We start from the raw sequence: 12,200 nt of genomic DNA on the forward strand, positions 1-12,200 counted from the left end.
TATATAAAAATAGTTCATTGTTTTAAAATGCATTAAAAGAGATGACGTTGATAAATACCTGTTCTTATATATTGTTAATTAATAATTTAACTCATAGGTGCAACATAATTGAATAATAATTAGCTTCAATATTAATTGAACTCTGCCAATTAATTAAATAGTAATAATTCAGGATTGTATTAAAATGTTTAAATTAAAAATTAAGTAGGGAATTGATGTCACAAGTACCCTAGATGTAATTTTTTTGGGTTCTCTTTATAAGTACTTACATATTTTAACTAATTTAATTGTCATATATCGTGGACTTGAAATAAAATTGATGAAGCTATATAACGAATTTTAAAGAAGATACACTGGAATAAGCTTCAGGACATAATATCAAATAAGAAAATTGCAGCTACTTCCAATACTTGCATGATGTATCTTTCTTGTAAAAGAGGAAGGGGAAGGAAAAGTCACCGATGTCAAATCTTTCTTGATATCGAAACTGAATTTCCGAACTTTCGGGTCAATGAACTGTATGTTAAAAAAACAAATTCACACGCATCTTAGTTACAGTTGACACCTAACCTTGACTTCCGTAATATCGATGCAACACAAAATGACCGTAGGGCAATCGTTTTCTTACCTTGCATTTATGACACTATAAAAACTCAAACAACATGGCATAAACTCAGAACAATGCACTTTTATATCTTATCATAGCATTGAACTTGTAAATATTTACTACAAAATATAAACAAATTTAATAGTAAATCAGACGTGAAAGTGTCAATACGAAATGAATGTAAACGCTATGTATTTCTTATATTTTGTGTTAGCGTGTGTTGTTAGTGCTGTGATTATTTTATATGCTTTCCGATTTGTTCACATTGCACGTAAGTTTTCTACATACTTATTTTTTATTAGACTAGATTATTATGGCCATAGTTATATAATTTAATTTAATTTAATTTTAATTTAATTTATTTATTAATAGAACAATAAGTGCATTAATGTACAAGTTAAAGAGTGTTGGAGAAGTCAACCCTCCTTGTCTTACCCCACATTCAAGTTTAAATGTGTCCGAACGAACACCAGCCCAACGAACTGTATTGGCCTGGTTACCATACCAAAACTGTGAAATCCTGATCAATTCAGGAGACAAGTGGTAATCTCTAAGCTTCCTCCATAAGACCTCATATGAAATATATAATAATAATATAATACATAATATCTTAATTGTAATTATATTCATCTACCTTATTTATCTAATTGGATTTAATTTACAATATCTAATAATTATGTAAATTGTTAGACGACTATCAAGATGAGTTAATATTTTGAAAGTTATAAGTCTCTAAGTTAAAAAAAATCGATTACTTAAAAAGTCTACACTTCAATAAATTCCATGACCGTAGTAATTGGTTTATAATTAGCCAATTAGCCCAATACGATAAATAATTATGACTGACAACTACATAGAAATTATTACCTAGGCACTTAGGCAGGCGCTTTCCGCCGTCGCGTCTAGTCACAGTGCAGTGTGGCAGCTGAGTCTGAATGCTTAAATGATGCTTCACTACGCATTTTGTTTGGATTTTTTAATGGATTAGAGTGGTTCTTGAGATTTAAGTGTATCATTTATTAAAAACATAAACAAAATACCTAAAGTACTTAGATGAGAAGGAAAAATGCCATCCTATCTAAAAATGAAGAGTAGGGATACCTACAGGCTTGTTAGCCTAGGTTTATTTTACAATTGTGCTTCTTAAATGTTAATTAAATGCATTTATCCGAATGACAATTTGGTCACCATTTTTTTTTCAAAATAAAGTTTATGCATACAATTAGATACAGCGCCATCTAGCGTGTATTGAATAAACTACGGTGAAAAATAAAAGTTATCTTAGCTTCGTAGAGATTACTATAGATGTCACTGCTACATTAAAAACAGCTGTTGTGAAAAAAAATGAATAAAATATATCGCGGGTCTCAAACCATAGGGGCGTATCCACAAAACCCCTACTTTTCAGGAGAGACAAAAAACTTAATAACTTTTTTTGTGATTGAGCCACCTTGTTGTGTTTTTGCATGTAGCTATATATTTACACTGCAGTTAATATGGAATGCTTGGTTTTGAGATCCTATTCCCTCTGTAACACTAGTTTTTAGCTGATACGTCTATTTGCCATGACGAATAGACGGCAAAACTCCGTCAAATTTCCCCCATAAATGTATGGAATTTATGGACGTAAAACCCTTCTCCTTAAATTATTAATATTTATACTTATATTTATTTTTACCTAGTTGGTGACTCAAAATATTGTAATTTAGGAATGAGAACCCATCGAAATTAACGTTATTTACGCGGTTTTGAAAAATCTTACGCCTGTTTGGCTTGACATTTATATTGAGAGGCGTTTGAATTCAAAGTAGAGGTATAAACCAGTTTTATTCTACAATCTAGACAAAAAAAACAAATGGACGTAATTACACAATATTTTCTGTGTGAAAATAAAAGTAAGCATATAAAAAATTAAATTTATTTATAAATCTGAACATAGTTACTTACCTTCTTTAAATGACTAAAGTCACAAACATTTAGAACTACGTTAAAAACAACCGACTTCAATACGTAACGGAAAAGTAAAAAATAAAAAGAAGATTTGATGTTATTAATTATAACATATTATTTAGATGTGCTATTTACTAAATAGGTTTGATACTAAGTGCTTAGTGCTTGGCACCGACTTCAAAGCTATTTAATAAATAGCACATCTAAATAATAATATGTAGTAATTAATAATATCAGATTTTTTTTTTACCTTTCCGTTATTGAAGTGGGTTGTTTTTAATGTAGTTATTTTTAATACTTTATAATGTATTTATCAACACGAATCAAACGAGCCCAAACTCGATAAAGTTGAGTCAATATATTACTGAGTTCCTATGGCCACCTTCCGATTCCATCATCAAATCAGCTCTATGTCATGATAATGTTTCATCGTTATCCAATTTACATACGTTTACAAAATTTCAGCTTAATCGGTTACCGGGAAGTGTATTAAAGTTACTTGCTAGATTTCAATTAAGTCATCGAGATCAGACAAAAATGCTCATAAAATAAAAACTGCTAAGCCTATCCGAATAAATTTTTTATGAGACCAATTCGACACCATTACACATCAAACAAAAAAAGAATCACATAGATCGGTCCAGAAACCTCGGAGTAATCGGTGTACATTAATAAAAAAAATATACTGGCCAAATTGATAACCTAATTTTTACATGATTTGCTGGAGACATCATTACATATCTTAGCATTGAAGCCACCACTGAATTTCGATTTTGTCCTGGGCAGCAATCAGAATAAAGAATCAGGTGTTCCACATTGGTAAGCTTGGTGATATAAGTATACAAACATGTTGAGACTTCATTCGCCCCTCTATTTCTCTCGTACTCTGGCCAAAAGTAACAGTAGCCCAGTTTGCTCACTGCATTATGTATTGTGAAATTCATAAAGCCCAATTTCCTTTTATAAACGATAGGTTTACCCAAAATGTCCATTAGGGACAGTATAATACTGCTTCGAAATCAAAGGTATAGACAAGAAGAGTAGAGTCAACCATTGCCTTTAATTTATCTTCTTCTTTTCTTCTTTGGCATATTCTTTCCTATTAACATGTTTTTCATACTCCTCCTGTTTTTCTTTCTGTTCTTCTTCGGGTAACTGCTCAAACTTATGACACCAACATTGGTCTATCCTCGGCTTGTGAAAATCTATATTATTTTCCAGAATTAATTCTTTGTATGAAATCTTGCAGATAGGAACCTTATTATTTTCCATGAAATGTTCTTTATAAAATAACTAGCTTCGCATGCTTTCTCTAAAACGATTTGAAATTTAAACTATCCTATCTCTCAAGTTGGATCGAACTGCACATGGGGTGCGAATTTTATTATAATCGGTTATGTGGTTTAGGAGTCCATTGAAGACAAACATTGTGACACGAGATTTATATATATTAAAAGAAGATATATAATATATAGTAAATTCACTAAAGTTATTCCACGCATTAGAATTACATATACTCGCTTTGGCATCTCACTGCAGAATGATCGTGTTTCCGTGTTGTTGACATGACGATACGTCCACCAACTTGCTCTGTGACATCCTCCTAGTGACGAAATCTTGAGACAGCAATACTAAAATATGTAGACGTATGTGCATACGTCCGCAGTGATGACTAAATATCCCCAGGATCATGTTGACATTGATGGTCGTATGTGCATACGTCTATATAGCTCGATACAATGATTTCAGGTTAAAATAAAACAAACAGTCGTATGTGCATACGTCTATAAGGCATGTCAAAACTGCCTCAATAAGCAATAATATTGCTCTTACGTCTATTATACGGCTATATGGCCTAACAATAATTGTAGACTGTCTAGCTTACGGCAAATAATATTTTGCATTTTATACAAAAAGTAATCAGTATTAAATTATAAGAAAAATTGAGGTTATGTATTGCTTAAAGTAGAATCCAATGGCATTAAAAACGAAAAATCGCATTTTTGCATATACGCCCCTATGGTTTGAGACCCGCGATATATATCTCAGTACATTACATTTTTTAATATCACCATCATATAATATTACCATCTAGTTAAAAAAAAAGAATTATACTATTTAAAATTTCCGGTTGATTAGCTCAAAGCTTAGTGCCGTGTGTGAAAATTGGCCTGAAATATTTATTTATTTATAAACAGCCGATAATTATTATAACAGATATGCAAGTTATCAGCGGAAATGAAAGTCACTAATCCATACTAATATTATAAATGCGAAAGTAACTCTGTCTGTCTGTCTGTTACTCAATCACGCCTAAACTACTGAACCAATTTGCATGAAATTTGGTATGGAGATATTTTGATACCCGAGAAAGGACAAAGGCTACCTTTTATTGCGAAATAATATGTACCACGGGCGAAGCCGGGGCGCACCTCTAGTAAATAATAATTAATAAAAAATCTCGACGTAATATTATTATCATAATAAAAATATCTAAAAATATAGATTCATTATCAAATGTGGCAAAAATAAATAACTAGCAATGCCGTACGGTGTTACCCGCATTCCTCCGCACTTATTAGTTATTGGTCTTAGTGTGATCATAATCAATACTAATATTAAAAATTGCGAAAGTAACTCTTTCTGTTTGTCTGTTACTCAATTATGCCTTAACTACTGAACCAATTTGCTTGAAATTTGGTATACTTAGAGATATTTTGATACCCGAAAATGGACATAGGATAGGTTTTATCCCGGAAATCCCACGGGAACGGGAACTATGTGGGTTTTCTTTGAAAACGCGGGCAAAGCCGCGGGTGGAAAGCTAGTATTATATAATGTTGTTAGCTTATCGCCCGCGGCTTCGCCCGCTTTGTCTAAAACCTAATAAATTATACTAAAACCTTCCTCTTGAATCACTCTATCTATTAAAAAAACCGCATCAAAATCCGTTGCGTAGTTTTAAAGATTTAAGCATACAAAGGGACATATAGGGACAGAGAAAGCGACTTTTTTAATACTATGTATTATATATTATTATGTATAGGCTATAAGCCTTTCTTGATAATTTGGCTATCAAACTCTAAAATAATTTTTGGAATCGAACCCATAGTTCTTGAGATTTGCGCGTACAATCAAACATACAAACAAACTCTTCAGCTTTATAATATTAGTATAGATAATATATTTCCTATAAATACAAAAGATGGAATCTTTTCCTCTAATTGTAGATAAAATATGTATTCACAAATAAAAATCATAATACAGACACTTAAAAACGTCATAATATACAAATAATATACCATTTCTCCTCTCCAACGAAAACAGATAAGATTAGAATTATCTCTGTAATGAAAATGATTTTTTCAGCGATTTTTCATTTCAGTACGCAATAATCAACTTTATGATATGCGTGGATTTTGTACCTATATAATAATAACTTGTGCATGTGTTTGTGACTGACGTAGGTGTGTGTGTGTAGGATGGAGTTTTTGTTAATATTTCTATTGGCCGCTATTTTATTTGTTGCTGTGCTTATTATGAGAATATTCTCGTTTATTGGTAAGTTTTCGAGTTATTGCAGCTGATTTTAATTATATTTTGGTCTTTTAAACATTGTCTATAGTATTATAATGAGACACAATAATTAATTGGTAGAGATGCATTTTAATTATTTGAAATTTTATTATGTTTGGTTGACAAAAGGTTTTATTAATTTAATTCCAAATTGGGTTACTAAATTTGATTATTTTTACTCAAAGCCTACTTACTTAATTACTTTTTGGAACAAAAAACTTTTTGTGTTGAAATATGAAAACCTTTCTCGAAATTCTGGATGATTTTGTATCATATTTTTAATAAACTAGGTATATGTATTCATTGCACATTTTATGAATTTCGATACGACGTTTTAGCCATCAACACGTACAGACAGACATATCACATTTATAATATGAGTATGGATATTAGATATCTCGTAGGCAGAGTTCAATCTTGTAATGTGATGTAATGTAAGAGTCAGATGTCAATTGAATAATTGCATCCTGCGTGGTACAGACAGCAAAAAAAAAACTGTATTACAATTTTGATGAAATTAAGCTGTTTTGCCGATTTCTTAAATCTTGGTATGTATGTATGTATGTAATACATCACGATTAAACGTAAAATTTGTGTTTGCTTTTAAAATAAATTTTTAGGATTTTATTCCTAAGTCTGTCTGTTTGAAATATGCATAGTAAATTATCTGCAAAAGTGTATAATATTTTGTATTTATATAATATAAAAATTAAAAACAAAATCAAATATGAATATATTATAGTGTTATATCACGCCAAAAGCTAATTGATTATAATTATAAATAATATACCTAACTATCAAAACGATAAAATGGACAACGAATTACGAAACACCATGATTCTCTTGAGTTCATATTATTGTCAATAAATGTATTATATAATATTTATTAAAAAATAATATTTTCTCATAGTGTTTAACCGTACCGTATTTAAGTAATACTGTCTATTAACGCAGTCCTTTAATTCCTTTAATACATACATAAAAATTACCGCGCGAATCACGCACAGGACCTCGTAAATCGGGGTTGTCAAAAATAAAACTCAAAAACTAATTTCAAGTTAAATATAACAGTATAAAAATTTTAACTACACCGCAGTCAAGCAATATGTTATAATATGACCTACTATCTAATTAAAGTAATAGTGAAATACGTCACTTAAATAAAAGAGATCGTGTACAATAAATACACTTAATTTAACATCAAAAAAACAAGCAACGCTCAATATCAACGAAATCTAAAATGTTCAAGATAAGTAAAAAGTGCCTTATCGGTAATACACAATCTCTACCAAGCAATATTTAATTACTTAGCGAATATATACATTCACCTGAAGCGTGTTAAAGACGTGACATATACGTTATGTTTATGTAAAGTAACGTTAAATTTGGTCTTGAATATTTGAGTACTACTATAGGGAATACACTATATTTTTCTAAGGTTTCATATTTAAAAAGGACAAGAATAAACTGAAAAAGGACACGCTTTAAGAACCGATTTGTTGACAACCCTATGGTAAATCAGTTGTAAAATAATACGAGGTTAAAATTGATTTTTGACAACCATATAGACTATAGTGAATTTGTTTATTACATCGCTCCAGTATTATCAAGGACATGGGACAGGAAATTAACCAGTTTGACTGCTTATTCTTTTGCTCCTTCTCATAACCCGCCTTAGTATTCCTTTGTGCCACCCCTATGCGTACTTCAGCGAGGTTTGAACTTGGAACTAAACTCTTTGTACGTAAGAAATAAGATTTAATACATAATGACTTACTTAGTTTTAGTATGCAATACTAATTATTGATATTAGTGTGAAAGTTTGTGAGGATGTTTATATGGATTCTGTCATGTTAAAAATTTCTGATCGAATTTGGATGCTCTTTGTATAGAGAAAGATAATAATAGCCTGTATTTTTACACACACAATCGATAAAAAGTAATTAATTTTAAAAATTGAATACTTAATCTGCCGACGTTACTTTTAATACACAACAACAATATGGTCGCCTAATCTTTATAATATAGACAGCTTGATTAAAGGGAAGCGTATGATTAACGGCTAGCGTTAAGTCATATCTTTTTATATTAAAACTTGTATAAATCTGTTCAGATATTTGATAAAAAACTAAAAAATGTTTGTTCTCCATGTCATAGAAAAGAAAAAGTATAAGAAAATCTATCTTTGAAATTGACAGGGTGAAATATTCAGCCCATTCCATAATATACACGGGCATTCCATAATATAGACAGGGTGTAATCGTTACGTGTGCACACTGCACAAGCGATTATTCCGTAACTATTACAGATACAAAAAACTTTAAACTGATTTTGAAAGTACTTAACCTAATGGGTAAAATGGCCATAATATTTTTTTTTAAATAAAACGAGAAACACACAGGTGACATATAAATATATTCAGTGAATCAATGGTCAAATCTAAGCTGCTTACGGGTCATCAAATATGTACTTACATCCTAAAGAAACACAAATCTATACTAATATTATAAAGCTGAAGAGTTTGTTTGTTTGAAGTTTGAACGTGCTAATCTCAGGAACTACTACTTAGTCCGATTTGAAAAATTATTTCGGTGTTAGATAGTGAATTTATCGAGGAAGGCTTTAGGTTATAATATATTATAATCACGCTAAGATGAACAGGAGCGGTGGCACGCGGGTGAAACCGCGGAGTGCAGCTAGTAAATCCATAAGGCCACGACCGCACAGTCAGAAGGCTTGCTTAGTGCCTAGCGAGTAGTTTTATAAAATGAACGATTGACACGATTGTTTTGATTGATTGCGCTTGACGTCTTACTAGCCTCTACAGTAGACTCTACAGGGTAGTAAGACGTCAAACGTGTACTCTCTACACTCTACAGTGTCGAGCCTAGGCGCTAAGCAAGCAGCCTGTCTAGTGTCTGTGCAGTCGCGGCCTAAGGGGATTAATGTATCCTTAGGAAATGTTAGAAAAGACAAAAGAGGTTTTGTAATCAACATAATTAAGTTAAAATAAAACACTACATGCTCCGGCAGATGGCACTTAACAACTAAAATGATTCCATTACACCTTCAATGTACATGCTAATTATCAACCTGTCATTACCATTTGATAACATTATCTCTAGCCTGATAGCATCAGACCGGTCACATATCGAAAAACACGTATTTTGTATGTAATTAGACCTTTATTAAATTCAGTGTTTGATTTACCACAAAATGCTGGACAGAGAGACGGTTGCGATTATTTTGGTGCTTTCAGTGCCTGCTATTTTGATGTTCATAGTACTATTTTGTTTTATGAACACCATCGTCCTGTGTTATGAACTGAGTAAGTAGATTTATAATCGTACATATTTTAACCTTTGTGTTAGAGCGAGATAGATATGTTGGTGTCTAAGGTTGGTGTATTGTGAGGAAAGAGGACAGTTGAATTTAGTATTCTTATATAGTTCTATGAATACCAGCAAGTGCAGTTTTTGAAGTTAAACTAATTTACGCGCGTTGAGAGTAAAATTTCAAGGTCGTGTCATACCAATACCGTCACGTCACGGAGGAAGTTGACGATTTTGGTATCTTTGAATCTGGCCAAAGAAGTTTCACTTCTGATACGTGTGCTCAGCACACATGCGCTTTTTGTTTATTATACTCATGATTATGGTCCGTGATAAGTTTTTACTTTTTAGCCATCATGCAAATTCGAAAATGGCGGAGTTTTAAATAAGTTTGAACTTTGACATGACTGTACTCTGCGTGTGTATGTGTGTGTGTGTGTGTGCGTATGAGTGCCTGTAATATTAGAGCTAGCGCGCAAGAGCAACTTTTGCCTCCGCAACTATTTTGTCTCTCCCATCAACTCTAGTCTCTATGGGCTAATAAGAATGTGCGCGCACGTAGCGACGGAACTTCCTATAGAGTTGATGGGAGAGACAAAATAGTTGCAGAGACAAAAGTTGCTCTTGCGCGCTAGATCTTACAATTTTTTACGATACGTCTCACGAACGGAATAGAAACGAAATGAACCAATTTAAATTTCGATTTCCTCTAGAAAGGCTTTCGAATTTCTTTATAGATCGTTTTGACCAATCGTTCACTTTTGGGAAATTTGGAATACAATCTTTAGGTACTCTTTCTCTTTATAACTAAGGATTTCCCTACTCCGAGTCAACCAATTAAAACTATTTCCTCTATAAAAGAAAACAATTGAAAAAGCAAACGTTTAATTCACACACATCGCAATCACACAACACAATCGTTTAATTGTTCATAATAAAAATTATCATAATCAAGTAAAATAATACAAATACTAAGCAAACAATTATGCAGATTACGAAGCATTTTATGTATTTTTATGACCCAAATTTGACAAGACAGACAAACAAAAATCAGCAAATATTTGGCTGTTATTATTTAAGTGTTTTGTGAGGTTTTTACTATCACTAAAAATAATAAAACAAAGTGGCTTCCCGCTGTCTGTCTGTCTTAGATCTTTTAAAGTATGCAACGAATTTTGATGCGGTTTTTTAATAGATAGATGCGGTATTTTATGGAGAGATGGATGTTTATCGTGTAGTGGTGGGTCCCTAGTTAAAAGACATGATATAGACAATTACATAATTTAGAGACTGAAATTACGATATTATCCTACAACAAGCTGTGCTCCGCTCCTGTTGGTCCTAGCGTGATGATATACAGGGTTACTTGTAAAACACCAGCAACCTCGCAGGACAAGATAGCTAACATCATAAGTAACAACATTTGTTCTACGACTTTTGGCATAACGCAATAAATTATTTTTAAATGATTTTTTAAGCTTTTATTGTACTCTCCTAACATTTGTAAGTCTATGTTCTATTCATTATCGAAAGGACGACGCGAAGCCCCCTTCCCCCTCTCGTTCGCTTCTTGTTTACGTAATTTTTGTGATGCGCATAGAGTTTATAATATTCAGATGGAAAATGAAATGAATATTTATTTTTGTACGAAAATAAAATCTAACAAATTATCAAAAGTCGTAGAACAAAATATGTTGTTACTTATGATGCTATCTTGTCCTAAGAGGTTGCTGGTGTTTTACAAGTAACCCTGTATAGCCTATAGCCTTCCTCGATAAATAGGCTACCTATCTGAAAATTAATATAAAGATTCAGCTATCATAACCGTGTATTAAATAATTATTATTTATGATACCTTTAAATTTTCAACTTCTGTTGCAAATACATTGTTATAATATTGAAAAGGTTTTCCTTCAGTAGGTACAAGGGACAATAACCGATTATAACACATAAAGAGTATTACCTACTAATTAACTTAAAATCCCTTTTGAAATGTGTAATGAGTTCATTTTTACTATTAGTTAGAGTAAAAGTAGGTTTTACTTGTGTTTTTTTTTTTATTCTTTAAAATTCGTGGAACTCTATGTACGGGCTATGAATGAAAACAAATGTAAGAAAATATACTAAATTTTTTTCTATTATCTAGGTCTCCCTTGTATAAATATTCCGAAAGGAAAGATTATTAGGTACTTTTATTTATAAGTATGATGATATAATATAATATGATTTATTTTTATTAACCCTAGAAAGATAGTCTGCGTCAAATTGACTCCTGCGTTTTCGAAATATAGCTATATCTTTTTAAATGTCGCGAATCCATACCTGTGCGTTTAGGACATTTCATAAGTAACTGAGAGCTACCCTATGGTATACATGTCAATACATTTAATGTAACCGATTTTGAAATATAACGACTACGTGAGTCAAAATTACGCATGATTATCTTTACCGTGACTTTTAAGATTTTGACTTCTATAGTAGTTTGAATATTTTTTGGCTTATTATTACTGTATATTGTGACTTATGTTAAAAAATTATTTTCATACATATTGAAGCAAATATAGAAAACATTTGGGGATAGAAAATTGGAAGAATATAGTATACTGGCCGCTCTTATGCAAAGCGTCGAGGGTCCCTGTGAAGCTACCGATAGTGAAGTAGGAGGACCACGAAATTGAAGATGACGAGCAAAGTGACACAGAAGAAGCTTTTCCTGATGAGGTATAAAGCAAAGA

At 31.8% G+C, this 12,200-nt stretch overlaps 1 protein-coding gene across 2 annotated transcripts in view; it reads left to right on the forward strand.

The window, feature by feature from the left end:
* The window catches only part of LOC123703201, a 48,311-nt gene that overhangs the window by 12,820 nt on the left and 23,291 nt on the right, over positions 1–12,200 (forward strand). Inside the window, exon 1 of one of the 2 annotated variants that reach the window (XM_045651130.1) lies at positions 9,268–9,461. The exons of the other annotated variant lie outside the window; for it this stretch is intronic. Within the exon in view, the coding sequence (XP_045507086.1) occupies positions 9,350–9,461 (112 nt within the window). The 5' untranslated portion in view covers positions 9,268–9,349. Of the gene's footprint in view, positions 1–9,267; positions 9,462–12,200 lie in introns of those variants that run through there. 2 annotated transcript variants of the gene reach the window in all.

This window comes from Colias croceus, chromosome 25 (genome assembly GCF_905220415.1).
Source record: "Colias croceus chromosome 25, ilColCroc2.1".
NCBI lineage: Eukaryota > Metazoa > Arthropoda > Insecta > Lepidoptera > Pieridae > Colias > Colias croceus.